Source organism: Triticum urartu, chromosome 2 (genome assembly GCF_003073215.2).
Source record: "Triticum urartu cultivar G1812 chromosome 2, Tu2.1, whole genome shotgun sequence".
Taxonomy (NCBI): Eukaryota; Viridiplantae; Streptophyta; class Magnoliopsida; order Poales; family Poaceae; genus Triticum; species Triticum urartu.
The window spans coordinates 721,516,688-721,532,072 of NC_053023.1; the positions used below are offsets into that span (position 1 = coordinate 721,516,688).

General features: G+C 48.0%; 1 protein-coding gene across 2 annotated transcripts; it reads left to right on the forward strand.

Annotated features, from left to right (window-relative positions):
• The first annotated feature begins 13,394 nt into the window (after positions 1–13,394).
• LOC125534346 (transcription factor ILI1-like) lies at positions 13,395–14,881 on the forward strand. 2 transcript variants are annotated; one of them, XR_007294458.1, is made up of 3 exons: positions 13,397–13,905; positions 14,050–14,316; positions 14,442–14,881. XR_007294458.1 is itself a non-coding variant. In XM_048697598.1 (2 exons), the coding sequence occupies exons 1-2, from the start codon at positions 13,768–13,770 to the stop codon at positions 14,200–14,202; spliced, it is 291 nt and encodes a 96-aa protein (XP_048553555.1). In that variant the 5' UTR covers positions 13,395–13,767; the 3' UTR covers positions 14,203–14,427. The 2 variants fall into 2 exon arrangements, 1 of the variants encoding a protein (XP_048553555.1); XM_048697598.1 differs by lacking the exon at positions 14,442–14,881 and having other exon boundaries at positions 13,395–13,905; positions 14,050–14,427.
• Positions 14,882–15,385: the final 504 nt, after the last annotated feature.

Below are 15,385 nucleotides of genomic sequence, written 5' to 3' on the forward strand. Positions count from 1 at the left end.
ACATGGGTTGTTGTGAAGATTACCTCACTTGCGACATTGCTTTTAATGTGGTTATACCTCTAAGTCGTGCTTCGACACGTAGGAGATATAGCCGCATCGAGGGCGTTACACAACTCCCTGAAGACGGATTCAGTTGGTAGTAGTCTTTGCTAGATTTGCTTGGATCCGGTCTTCATTTGTGTATGTTCGTGTGTCTTCAAGTTTGATCCTTTCGATTTACGCTTCTCTTCGACTGTCTATAAGACCTTAGCATCATGACTCTCCGACTGTCTACTACAACAAATTTTGTTCGACTCCGATGAGGAAGGGGCGATGACGGCGGCACGTCTTTGACTCGCTTCAGTGCTTGTATTCGCCGCTAAATGGTCTATAGATCTGGATTTTTTTATATAATTTCGGATATTTGTTGTACTGTCATGATTGAACATGAATAGATCAGAAGTTTCCTGCAGGAAGGAAAAAAAAATCTGTCTGTAAAAAGAAACAGTCATGTTGAACTCGCCGCTACTTCAAAGTCCCTTCTCTCGAGCCACGCCTGCTTCGAACCGTGCACAGTTTCAAAATGGAGTACGTAAAAACTGTTCTACTAGTGCTAGCGTGATGGTTACGGGAGCTCTCGGGCAAAAGACACCAAGCAGTCCGTCCGTCGTGTCAGCCGTATATCCCGCGCCGCCGAGCTGATGGAGCAATATCACCTGCCGATCGATGGGCTCGCTTGATACTCAATACGCGGTCGGTGGCTCGATCGGCGGGCGCGCGCACGACGCTGCATGCCGTGGACGGCGTTGGCATTGGCCGGCCAGACACGCGCTCCGAGGCCCCGTCCGCGCCCCACCCCATGCCATGCCAGTAGGCCAACGCGGGCGCACCGGCACCGATCGGAATACCATATCGTGCGGCCGGTGCCGCGCCGTCGTATGCACGTACTACGCCGCGCCGTGCCCCGTGCACCCGGGCGCGTGGTCGTTGGTTGCGATGTGTTAGGATAACCTGCTAATCATGTGCGCGCCCACGTCGAGACAATGCAGATAGTGAGATGGATCATGCATCATGTACCACCAAATACTACGACCCACCAAATTAAGTACCCGTCCCTAGAGGCTTAGGTACCACGTACCATGGGATCGGTCGAGATGATTAGCCGAGAGCAACGGTTCGTCTGTCCAGGCCAGACGGCCGGGCTACTCCAGATCTCTGCCGGAGGGCTAGATTCTGATTTGTCGGTCTTCCTTTTTTTCTTGACCATTGACCTGGCCGGGAACAAAACGTCCTGTGCCATGTTCAAAGGGACCTCCCTCTTTGTCTCTCTAGGGTCTACAGCACCTGCAGGGGGGGGCTCGTTTTTTGGTTTCGTCCTTGGCTCAGGAGGGTGTGTACCTGCATGCATGCATGCATGCAGTCCCAAACAACAGATGCGCCATGATTGTCGAGCGTGTGTCGTCTAATGGCAGGTAGATTCGTACGTACATACTCCAACAGCACGGTCTCAACCAGTGCGATCCTCGATTTGATCATCTTAACAGACACAAAACAGAAGTGGTTGAAGTATAGCTTGCCGTGATTTTGAGAAGCTAGGGTGTTTCACCACAAATGTATGCTAAAGGCCTATTCTTCATTTTGATTTTATTAACTCAGAATGTAGCATCAAGTGGATACAAAGCATAATGAGTGATATCCGGCCCCTGCATAGCTAAGATGGTCTCTGTGTAGATAAGATGCACACAACCTTAAACGAACAGTCTAACAAAGTATATGTAAAAAAAGATAAATTGGCAACAGTAAATCCATATGAGTCCTAAACTATGCCAATGTCGACGGAGGAGGTGGACCGATCCGAAGATTACGTTGCCACCCATGTTGGGTAAAAACCTCCTTGGTCACCCGCTCCAACCACATACACACTGCCTTGAACAGTGATTGATACTCCATTCGTTGTAGCGTAGACCACATACGAAGCCAATGCGTACAACGATAAATAACCTGCATAGGAGAAGATGTCATGCCATTAGAAACACAACCGTTTCTACATAGCCAAAGCGACCATAATAAGGCTGACGCTCCCACCCATATTAGCGTACTAAAAGTATTTGGTATACCATCAAGCCAGTGGCCATATATACTAGCAACACTTGTGGGCGGATACAAGTTGGACGCTATTTGAATGACTGACTATATAGAACACGCAAACTTGCATTGAAAAAAGAGATGTTTAAACACTTATTCATCTTAATATCATTCTAGAGAAGAGGCCAAACTCTGGGTTATTGCGGACGCAAAAAGCCAGGGCATATTATTTTCCGTGGGTGATTGTCATGCCATGATTGTGGGCACTTTGTAAAACTGTATTATCTTCTTATTTAATTGACGAGACAAATCTTATATGTCTCCATTTCAATAAGAAAAAATATATAGCTTGCCCAAGTAGGAAAACTGCCAAGGTCTGATTCTCTGCAAGAGATGCATGTACGTAACCAGTTCACATCTCAGATAGAGCATTTCCAGCCGCACCCCCAACAGGCCCTTTTCAGACGTTTTTGCCGCGCCGGCGTCGAAAAAACAGCTCAGTCGCGTCCCCAGAAGCCCATTTTTCGCCGCTTCGGGGCGAAACTGGTACCGGCGGAGCCAGACCGAACCCGGCGCCCTGGGGGACGCCTGGGGCGCCGGCACAAGCGAAAAGGGCGCGTGAGTCCGCCCTATCGGCGAGTCGAGCGCCTCTTCCCGCCGTTTTTTTCCGCCTTCCCCCCACTTCCCTCCCATTCTCTCCATTCCTGCCGCTTCTCCCTCCCGCTCGCCTCCCAGCCAGCCGCCATGCCACCGAAGAAGTATGTCGCCCCCCGCGCCGTGGCAATCGCAACCGCCTCCATTGCCCAGCCGAAGCATAGGAAGCTGAGGGCGCCGCCGTCCAAGCCACCGGGCATGACAAACGTCGAGTGGAGGGAGAAAGTTCAGCGATGGGAGGCTGTAACCGCCGACCGGCAGAACAGGGCGATCGCCAAAAAGGCCCGTGACAACGCGGCGCGGGCGGCTGCGGCTTCGGCGGACCAAGCCGAGGCCGAGGCAACTCGCACGTGGGTGATGAATCCGCCCGGCAGACACGCCCAGTACGCGCCATGGGGCCAGCAAGGCGTCGGCTCTCCGTCGCCACATCCATGGGGATGCGCGCCCTCGCCGGGCTATGCCGACGGGGACGCGCACGGTGGGTTCAACCCCAACGTCACCTTCCCCCATGAACACCCGGCCTAGCGCACGCCCTCGCCCGCCTTCGCCGGCGTGCAGTACCCTCCATACAACTACTCGCCGCCTGCCTACGCGTCCTCCCCGACGCCCCCTCTCCGCCGTGGCGCGCTGCCCTTCTCGCACCTCGGCGACACCGACGAGATCGAGGCCGGCATGGACGACATCATCGCGACAGGCTCGACCGCAGCCGCCGCGTCTCCTGGATTCGTCACCTTGGACGACACGGTGGATCTCAGCGGCGACATGGACGGCGAGCTCGACTACGTCTACGGCGAGGATGAGCAAGAGGAGGAGGACGAAGAGGAGGAGGAGGAGGAGCCGGCGACTGTTCCGGCGAGGGGGCGCAAGAAGAAGAAGCGGGCGGCCAGGTTCGGCGAGCCACGCATCAAGTGGGCGTCCAAGGAGGAGGAATGCCTCGCCGAAGCATGGAAAGTCGTCTGCCTCGACCCGACCACCGGCACGAACCAAAGCATCGAGACGTACTAGGAGCGGATCAAGGCCGAGTTCAACGAGCGCAAGCTCGTCGACCCCTACTTCAAAGGCGTCTACATGCAGCGCGGGGCGATGGCGATGGCGAACCATTGAGGGCATATCCAGGGGGCGTGCAACAAATGGCATGGGATCGTCGAGGAGGTCGCGGCTCACCGGGAGAGCGACGCCAACGTTGAGGATCAGGTATGACACGCCGGTCTCCCGCCTCTCTTCGCCGTGTGCGCCCGCCAACTGTTTGTTCTTCCGCGCAGTTGCTGCACATGTTCGCCTTGTATCGGCAGGGCAACAACGACGCCGAATTCAAGTACCTCCACGTCTACAAGCACATTGACATGTGCGAGAAGTGGGCAGAAGTCCGGCGCACCCTCGACAAGGCCAAGGAGACTTACAAGCCTGACGCACCGACTCCGGGCGCGTCAGAAGGGCGGCCGGACGGCAACAAATGTGCCAAGAAGGGGAAACACACCGACACGACCACCGCTCGTGTGCAGGAGTCCATCGAGCACTGCCTCGCCGACGCGCAGGCCCGGGCCGCCCTTCGTGAAGAGAAGACCGAGGCGCGGTGGTCGGCGTTGATATCGAGCAGCGCCGTCAAACTCGACCTACTCCGGACCAACGTCGCCGCGAAGAAGAGAAACACCGGCCTGGCTTTCCTGCTGGGCGGGGCGGATATACTCTAGAGCAACGACGAGGCGGTCAAGGCATGGTACTTGGCGGAGCGTGGCCTTATCCTGAACCAGCTTCCCTCGACGACGCCGCCCACGCTGATGCCCACGCTGACGACGCCGCCAAGCCCGAGCGATGATGCCGCCGAGACTCCCCGCAGCACAGAAGCCACGCCGATGCTGCCAAGCACGGAGACCCCACCAAGCCAGCGTCGGCGGAAGCCGACCTCGCCGTCTGATGCGCACGCGCGTCCTTTCTGCTTTTTGTACGCCAGACTTTTTATTCAATCGCCGAACTTGTGGCCGCTTGATTGCCGGATTTGTGACGTCTATTTTGTGAGCGGAAATGACTATGTTTGAATTTGCCGCGGATAGAGGACGGCACCTGGAGGGCGTGGCTGGGAGGTAGGTCATCCATGGGCCAATCTAGCGCCGGTTCGTCCCCAAGCCGCTCTTTTTCAGCGCCCTGGAGGGCTCAACAGCTGGGGATGCTCTTAGCCACCAGCAACCGAACGGATGGAAACCGAACAGATGAAAGAGAAACGTAGCATGTGCGCGCGTGCAGCCGAGTAGTAGACGCTTTGAGAAACCGATGCAGCCGGCTCACGTATGTGTCAATGTGTGTCGGCATTCTTGCAGGAGTTATGTGAAATTGCGGCAGCCATGTCGTCACCTATACTGTTGTGCTGTGGCCATTAGGTCACCATTCTTGGAAAGATCCAGACTACCTGTAACGAGGCGCTAGCTGCTGTTGGGGTGCATTCAACACACAGCGTACGCTCCCCTTTGTCGTCCCGGCGACCACGAAACATGTTGACTCCAATCATTTCCAAATTGTCCATCACTATGCGCGCATAGCGTGGGTTGGAGAAAACATTACAGAAATCCTATTCCCATGTGCTACTTCTACAAAGGGTTTCATACTGTGCGAGAGAGAATAACTACCTCGAGGAAATTGTTGAGATAACCACCATTTATTAAACTACCTGGAGTAGTACGTTAGATCTACGTGAACCGATTGTGTATAGAATAGCTTTGCTCAAAACATTTAGATGATACATGGCCGAGAGAGCGGATCCAAATTCAGTGGACCGGTTAATGTAGCGCCAATCATTATTACAAGTGATTTCTGGTGTGTGTGTGTGTGTGTGAGAGAGAGAGAGAGAGAGAGAGTAGATTTTGCCCGGACTCACTCTGAACTGCATGACATGCCCACACTGATCATCCAAATGCGAAGAGAGAGAGAGAGAGAGAGAGAAAGAGTAGATTTTGTCCCGTCCCTTTCCCCAAGCTCTAGTGCCTTTTTTTTTTTCCTTTTGAGGTTTCATTCGGTTTTCCCTGATTAAACGAGAATGTTAGGTTTTTGGGTCCAGTTTTTTTTATAAACTAGATCAACTCTCTTCTTCTTAATAAAATGCAGCCCCCCCCCCCCCCCCCTCGCACGAGGTTTCTCAAAAAAATGGAGATCTGACCCACATAACATTTGTTAGGATATACAACATTGCCTAAAACACTCCAAGATGGTATTAGGAAATTATGTCAGCTACACGAGGATTTTCAAAGTTGGATAACAAAAGTGTTAGGGACTGCACATGAATTTTACTCATTACACACCACCTAGGCGGTGAGTCCTCCCCCAAATTTGGGACAATTTCTTGCGTTGTTGATATATATTGTCACGGTATGTTCATGATATATGGTCCTTTTCTTCATCCAAAATTATGCTTGCTATACAGTATTCGAAGGGGGTGGCCTCTCTTTTATTTAAAAAAGAAAATAAAAACATGGTTGCTCATATTATACACCACTTTCTTCGTCCTGGTGATTAGGAAAGATGCTGAATCCAATCATTTGGAGATTGTTCATCACTATGCACATATAACGAAGGCTAGAGAAAACAATTAGATGATACATGGGCGAGCAAGCATATCCAAATTCAGTGGACTGGACCAGTTGATGTAGCGTCAATCATCATCACAAGTGATTTATCATTAAGAAAAGAGAGAGTAATTTTTGCTCATCCACGTCTAGTTGCATGACATGTCCACATTGGCCATCCAATTGGTAAAATGGCAATTTGACCCACATAACAGTTTTTAGGAACTTAGGATGTACTCCATCTGTAAACTTATATAAGATCATTTAGATCACTACTTTGGTGGTCTAAATGATCTTATAAAAGTTTACAGAGGGATTACAATATTGACCAAAACATGCCATGTTGGCATTTTAGCAAATTTGCTGAGCTAAGCTATACGAGCATTTTCAAAGTTGGGTAACAAAAGTAAGTGCAAAACGCCAATGGTTAGGGACTGCGAGTGAAATTTACTCATTACACACCAGCTAGGCTTGTGAGTCCTTTCCCCAATTTGGACAATTTCTTGCCTTATTGATAGAGATTCTCACATTATGTTCACAGTATATGCTCATTTCGTTCACCAGAAGCATAGTTGCTCATACTACACACTCCCTTCTTCGTCCTCGTGATAACGAAAGATGTTGACTCCAATCATTTGGTGATTGTTCATCACTATACATATATAACGAAGGCTCGAGAAAACATTTAGATGATACATGTGCAAGCAACCTTATCCGAATTAAGTGTAATGGACCGGTTGGTGTAGCGTCAATCATCATCACAAGTGATTTCTCGTAAAAAAAAGGAGAGTAGATTATGCTCGTCCTCTCGCCAATTGCATGGCATGCTCACATTGGTCACCCAACTCTACAAATGGTGATCTTGCCCACATAACTTATGTTAGGATGAACAATATTGTCTAAAAAACGAGATACCACTTTACCAAGTTCGATGAGCAACAGAGCATTTATAAACTTGGATAAAAAAGGCAAGTGCAAGACATCACTGATTAGTGACTATGAATGAATTAAACTCATTACACACTACCTAGGAGCGTTTCTCCTTTCCCCAATTTGGGACAGTTTCATGCCTTAATAATAGATCTTGTCGTGGTATGCTCATGGTGTATGGTCCTTCCGTTCATCAGAAGCAGTCAGGTTGCTCACATTCATCAGAAGCGGTAAGGTTGCTCACATTCTAGGCTCTCTTCTTCATCCCGACAATCACAAAAGATGTTGACTCCAATCATTTTGAGATTGTCCATCACTATACACGCATATGGAAGGATGAAGAAAACATGTACATGATACAAGACAGATTGAACGTATACCAATTTGGTGGACCATTCGATGTAGAGCCTATCATTATAAGTGAATCACATAACAAGAGATGTGACTAAGTTTTAGTCGTTCACTCGACTACTCAACATGTTCACTTTTATCATCAGACATTGATAGTGACATCTAAATATGTGCAATAATATCTAAGTTAAACATGCAATGCCAGACCCACACACAAAATACATGCCATCTTGCAATAAAAGTCAGCGCAACTCCTCGGTTTAAAGACTACCAGCCAATTGTACTCATCACACCACCTAGGTCTTCCCCTAATTCGCCTTGGAAGTGTTTTTTTAACATAAAATCTACGTTTGCTAGACCTCACCATGTTGTGTTATGTTGAAAGTAGTATGGCCGCTCAAAGTATACACCCCCCTTCTTCGTCCCGACAATCACAAAATATGTAGATTACAATCATTTCAACATTGTCCATCACTATACACGTATAGCGAAGGATGAAGAAACCATTTACAGGATAAAGACCGAGCGAGCATATCCAAATGTGGTGGACCAGTTGATGTAGAGCCAATCATCACAACTGATTTCTCAATTATCATAAATAAAAGGGAGAGTAAGTTCTAGTCGTTCTAGCCCGTTCTAGCTGAGCTTACACAACATGCTCACTTTGGTCGTCCAGCTACGGAAATGGCCATCTACTCAAATAAATTTGGAAAGGATGTCCAATAATATCTAAACTGGTTCAACTTTACATCATAATTTTTTGACCCGAGAGGCGAGTGAAATCAACTAGCTAAAATAGTCAACAAAACAAAAAGTAAAAAGTAAAACTAAAAAATTTACTCTGTAACACAACAACCATTAGCACACTAGAAAACACAAAGTTTCATTCAACCAAAGAATTAAATAGGAAAAATGGCATGAAAATTATGGAAAGCATATTCAGTAACACAAAAAATAATTTGCACATTACAAAAGCACAAGTTGTTTATCTAGAAAAATGTGCCACTGGTGTATATATAAAGTGCAAATGATCAAAATATAGTTCATGGGACGCATCCCAGAAACTCCATACAACTAAGGGAAGTTCCAGACGTTGCAAAAGAAGAACACCTATGATAATTAAGTCTTACAAGTTCGACATAAAGTGAAAATATGAAACATAGGGCGCGTTTGGCTCCTGTGGCAGTTGCACTTTTTTTGGAACGTGTTTGGTTACCAACAAAACCCAACGTGCAGCAGTCCCCCACAGCGTAAATTGCACTGATATGAGTCTACATGTGAGGAAACGACTGATTTGAGTGTTACTCCTGGCCAAGGCTGAGGGCTGCTTTGAGTTTCATGCAGGCTTGTTTCTCTCCATGGCACAGGCAACCAAACAGCCGGGACTTGGCCCTGAGCGTGCGTGGTTACCTTGCTAGCGACCAAACACGCGCATAACATAGGTAAAAACAGAATAGAGATGACAAAGATCCTCAATGAAGAAGCAATTTAGCTGAAGATGCTCAGGCAGCAAAGGTAGCAACCAGTAGATGCCATTTGAAATGGCAAAACATGTAGAGGTCCAGTATATCCACACTGCTTCTACTACAACCGGTCAGTGCATGATTGGGGGATTTTTTTTTGAAAGTACGATGAATTTTATAGAAAATTCGGAAACTATACGTCCTAATATATAAAAATCAAAACTATAACCCCGTCGGTCTCCTGTTGGCCGAAAAAGGTTTTTTCAGCGCACCGTTGGCCGAAGTGAGCTCTTCAGCCTCTTGTTAGCCAAAGAGTGGCCAGTTGGGCCGAAGATAGCAGCTTCGGCTTACTGCTGGCCGAAGAGTGGTCTTCGGCCCTGTGTAGACCGAAGAGTGTGGTCTTCGGCTTCGTGAAGGCCGAAGAGTGCCGGAGCTGTACGCCTCGCTGCAGCTGCATGTACGCTGGTTGGCAGGCTTGCTGCCATATGCATGCAGCAGCCTCTGCTCGTGGATATGGACTCATCTCATATGCATGCTGCTGCACGTACATGTCGTTCCATCCATTGATCTCACATGGCATTATCTAATCACGCGCAGCTGGCCGTTGGTGCTACTGTATTATCTAATCACCTGCAGCATATAGTACGCGGCTATAAGAGCAACTCCAACCGGCCGACCTAAATCGTCCACGCGTATTTGTTTCGGTTGAAGCGCGTACCCAAACCCAAACCGCGACCGACTAAGCCAACCACGATCTCTAAATTGTTAACGTTTTCAGTTTACAAGGCTATGTAGACACCACTCTTTTCTTGTAGATGTGCATCTCCTAGATTGATCTTGATAATCGGGCCAGCACAAGCTGCTCACGGCAGAGCAGCGGCGGATGGCGGCGTACGCGGCCGACTCTCCCAATTGGGAGGTCTGGTCCTGCTAGCGTTGGGTGCATGCGTCGATCCAAACGTCCTGCCAGCGTTGAGTGCATGTGTCGACCCAAACGAAAAATCGAACACATGCGCTCGCTCGGCCGATCCAAACGGCCACTTTTTATCCGTTTGGATCGGCAGGTAGGAGTTGCTCTAACACACACTACTAGTACCGACCATGCACTTGCACAATAATCCTGCACTGCTACTAGTATACGTAGATAGTATATCCACATGCAAAGCACTATTACTAGTCTACATAGATAGTACATGCACACGCGGTACCGTCTCCATCACCAGATGAACAGGCACGTGGTAGACGTACAAACTTTGCATGCCATGTGAGATCGATGGATGGGTGGATGGAACGACAGGTCAATTCCAACGAGTCTGTAACTGCAGCGAGGCGAGCGTCTGGGACATGCATTAGTACATGCGATTAGATAATCAGTAGCACCAAGCCACCAACGGCCAGCTACGCCTGATTAGATAATGCCATATAAGATCGATGGATGGAACGACAAGGTACGTGCAGCTGCATGCATGTGAGATTGAGTCGATATCCACGAGTAAAGGCTGCTGCATGCATATGGCAGCAAGCCAGCCAGCGTACGTGCAGCTGTAGCGAGGCAAAGGGCCTGGATGGCTCCGGCACTCTTCGGCCTTTATGAAGCCGAAGATCACTTTTCGGTCAACAGTAAGCCGAAGTTACTATTTTCGGCCCAGCTGACCACTTTTTGGTCGACTGGAGGCTAAAAGCTCATTTCGGCCAACAGTAGGCCGAAAAGGCCTTTTACGGCCCGCGAGAGGCCGACGGGATCATAGTTTTGATTTTTAAACATTAGAGTGTATAGTTTTCGAATTTGCTATAAAATTCGTCATAGTTTAAAAAAAAATCGACAATTGGGCGCATCATAAGGACGGATCCAATGTTGGTAGATTTCTATAAGGCCTCGTTTGACAGGAGAGGTTTTGCAGCCCCAAAGTGGAGAGGGATCTGAGAGAATTTGGTTAATCCCTCTCTTCCACCCAATCCCCTCAATTCCCCACTAATCTCTCCCCCTCATAAACCCCTCTATTTGGTTAAACCTCCTACAACAGCAGCAGCATAGCAAGCGTCCAGTTCCCTGGGTGCCTTGGGGGGTTTTCTGTACTACATATATTGAGGGGGATTCGTGGAGATATGAGAGGATTGGCTTGCTCAATCCCTACGTGTTAAATGGGTTGACAAGGATTTCTGGAGATTTTGAACCCTACGAGGATATTCCCCTCCAAGCCTCCCCAAACCTCCTCCACCAAAGGCCTAATGAAAACTGTTGCCCCGTACAGTCCAAATGATTATGTACTACTAATACAAGTTTGCTCGACCATCCCTGTGAGGAGGCAGATGGTTAGCCAGCCAATGGCCATGGCGTGAGCCTGTTGGAAAAGCTTGTTAATTGGGCAGGACCAGGATGGCCTACGTGGAGTTGAGTTCATGGCGCCGTGCAGTGACCAATCGGCATCTTGGAGTGTGTTTTCTATACTGGCCCTCCTTCAGGCTCCAGTCCTTCTCCCCCACACCACACAAAGCTTGGGACAACCCTACACGAATCTTCCAGCGTCCCTAGATGTTCCCTGCACGAACGAGTTGAGTAGGCAAATGATATGCAAACAGTCTTTGAACTCCTGCACCCATGGCTCTAATACAGAAGCACACGGACATATTTTCAAGTAAGGCTATGTTTGTTGGTTAGTACATTGTTTAGAGAGCTGCTATACACACGATGAAATTACAGCCGCATGCGTGCACGATCACATGTGGCAGCGCCAGCAGCGCGCGTACATGCAGGAGGCAATTGTTTTTGCTGTTTGCTGATGCATGCACAGTGTTATCGTTCACAGATCGTGCAGTTTGTGTCGTGTGTAAAGCCATTCTGCACTGTTTAAGAACACATTTGCAAGGAAGGCACTGTTTAACAATTCATATCTGTTTTATTTTTTCGGTTTTGCCAATCCTAAATGGACTTAGACTTTCTCAAATTCCGGTCGGTTTAGAACAAGGGCGCTGCTATGCGTCGGCCGGCAGATCATCCGCCGCCTCACGAGCCGTCAGATCTGATGTATTGAGCGGTCGGGCATCACCTTCTGCCATTGCAGCACAACTCGTGTTGCCAAAAATTTCTGCAACGCGGGTCATGTTGCAGAAAATTATGCAACATAAGTCAAGTTGCAGAATTGTTTTTTGCAATAGAGGACTTATGACAATTTTTTTGTAAGAGAGGTCTTGCTGCAATTTATTTTTTTAATGATAGAGATGTCATTACAGTTTAGCCTCTTTTGGTTCATAGGTTAGGATTATCATAGGAATAGGAATCTTGTAGGAAATGAGATGACATGTATCTCTAATCCTATGAGTAGGAATAGGAAATAAGATGTCATTTGGTTGACACCAAAGGAATTTTTTCATTGAGTCCAGGCTCTTTTTTATTTTTTCCTATGAAATGTGGAGGATAGGAACCAATCCTATGTAGGAATAGGAATCCATTCCTATGAACCAAAGGGCTCTAAAGGAAAAAATCCTATAAGAATCCTATCCTCTAGAATTCCTATGAAATTCCTCTAAACCAAAGGAGGCCTAATTATTTTGCAACAAAGGTACTGCTACAACTATTTTTGCAACAGAGACATTGTTGCAAAAACCGATAGCAAACAGTAATCAACAAGCAGCGATCAATCCGCAGGTTGAAGCCAAGCGTTTTCGTTAGGACAATACATCTTCTTTTGGTACAATGCAACTTGTATTTTTCTATATTTTCACCGAACTAAGATTCATTTTCCGAGTCAGTTGTGACTGAAAAAAAAACGCAATCGACATAGACATAGATACACCGTAAAATCCAATTTGCATTCACAAACCAAGCCTTGTCCGTCGATATATATGATTATATATATAGTAGTTATTAATTAATCTGTGATTATGCACTAGGAGACACCGATGATCGCTTAATCTATATATCCAGGACGATGCCCGTGCATGTGTGCTCGGCATGCATCATGCAGATCTAGAGAAACCTCCACACTCCCCCATGTGTAAACCAAACCCGCCGCACACAGTGCAGACAAAATCCAGAGGCCACACAAGTTAATTAATACGTACTTTGCTACCAGCAGAACCAATAAACAAGCATTTACTGGATCGATCTCGTACGTCCTATGGCCCAAGCGCACCCCCAATTGATCCTGCCGTCTACTCCCGCTATAGTATACTCACCTCGGCTGCGAGAACACTACTCCTTCGTTCCAAAATAGATGACTCAACTTTGTACTAGTTGAGTCATCTACTCCCTTCATCTCATAATATAAAAACGTTTTTGACACTAGTGTAGTGTTAAAAACGTTTTTATATTTTAAGACAGAGGAAGTATTTTGGAACGGAGGGAGTACCACTCAGTACCACTGGTAGTAGAGTGGTGATGCCGCTCTCCATGGCTCACCATGTCGTCTCTCCCTGTCACGCATTTACAGCCCTCGCTCTCTTCCTAACTAGCTCCCTCCTCATCCTCCTACCACCTGCTAAGCTAAGCTAGTTAGCTTCCTCCCCTCTCTCATCCATCCTCGCTCTGCTAGCTGCTTCTCGGACCGGCAGCGCCCGCTATATATAGCTCTCGCCTCGGCTGCTCCAGAGAGCAAGCAACAAGCTAGCAGCTACACTCACCCAACCGTTAGCCTGATACTAGCTAGCAAAGCCATATCTCCTTCTGCAAGCTGTGTTTGGGCACTCTCAGGTCACAATTACAGCTTGATACGTACATACATACCGCGAGGGTGGAGTGAAAGCGATCGAGCATGTCGTCGAGCAGCCGGAGATCACGCACGCGGCGCTCCGGGAGCTCGCCGTCTATCTCGGAGGAGCAGATCTCCGAGCTGCTGTCCAAGCTGCAGGCGGCGCTCCCGGAGTCCCAAGCTCGCAATGGCGCTCACAGGGTAAATACTACCTACCCAAAGTGGTAGTGGCTGCTTTAGTAGCTGCTTTTCCATGAATAGTCAGCTGATCGCGACGCGTGAGTGCAGTGTGCAACCGTGCATGGCCGGAGTCACTGATGTGAGTTAGCTTTCGTGCTGTTTCAGGGGTCGGCGGCGAGGGTGCTGCAGGAGACGTGCAGCTACATCCGGAGCCTGCACCGGGAGGTGGATGAACTGAGCGAGACGCTCGCCGCGCTGCTTGCCTCCGATGCCGTTACCGCCGAGCAGGCCGCTGTCATCAGGAGCCTCCTCATGTGACCCTCCCACCGCCCTCCCATCCTCGCGGCGCACACGTACGTCTACCAAGCTCTCCGGCGGCCCATGTGAGCATGCCCGTGAGCGAGTACCTTCGTTGTGAGCCCAATTCCTAAGGTAAAAAATTCCGACTCTGTTAACCCAAGTCCACCCCCTAAGACTATGCAATGTTTTATACAAAATTGCATCAAAGGTGGTGCGCCCAGATACCATTTCAGCTAAGCAGTCTGCATTTGTTTCAGGACGTTTGATAACGGATGATATTGTTGTGGCTTCTGGGTGCTTGCACTTTATGAAGCGAAACAGAGCTGTTAAGTGTTGTCATTGTGCCCTTAAGCTTCATGTGATGAAGGCTTATGGCAGGGTTGAATGGGACTACTTTGAGGGCAATTATGCTCAAATTAGGATTTTCTGAGCGTTGGGCGAACATTGTAATGAGTCTTGTCAACTTGGTCTCGTACTCAGTTTTGTTCAATGGTAAGAAACTTGAAGAAAACAAACGATCCAGAGGATCCGACAGGGAGATCCAATTTCCCTTTTCCTATTCTTTTTTTGGCAGAGGGCCTTTTGTCCCTCCTTAAATCCAGAGTTCAGCCGTCTTAGATTGGTGTGATCCAAGTAGCGCCATTGGCATCATCTGTTAACCATCTTTTATTTGCAGATGACAGTTTATTGTTCTTAAAGTCTAATGGTGTTCGGACGAGCGTCAACCAGTTGGATGTTTATTTCTAGGCTTCTGGCCAGCATATATTAATTCTAGCAAATCTTCTACCCTATCAATAAAGGATGCACAACCACTACCAAAAAGGAAATTAAGATTTTGCTAAATGTCGAAACAAAGAGTCTCAATGAAAAGTACCTAGGTATGCCTTTTGATGTAGGTGCTTAGAAAAATGAGGCTTTCAAATACTTAAAGGACAGACTGTGGAGCAACATGAAAGAACAGACTAGGAAAAAAAAATCAACATTGTAAGCAAGGTCCCGGAGCCGGATGCTGAAACACAAAAGCACAATGTGAACTGATTCTGAGAGCATCTCTCGTACATTCCCCAAAAGTTAAATATGAAAAAGGGTATCTCCAATGTGACCCTCAAAATGCCCTCAAATGTTCAGACCGAATTGTCCGGACACATTTTGCCATCCGACGTTGTAATCCATCAATCCGCGGATGCGTCTAGGTATCCGA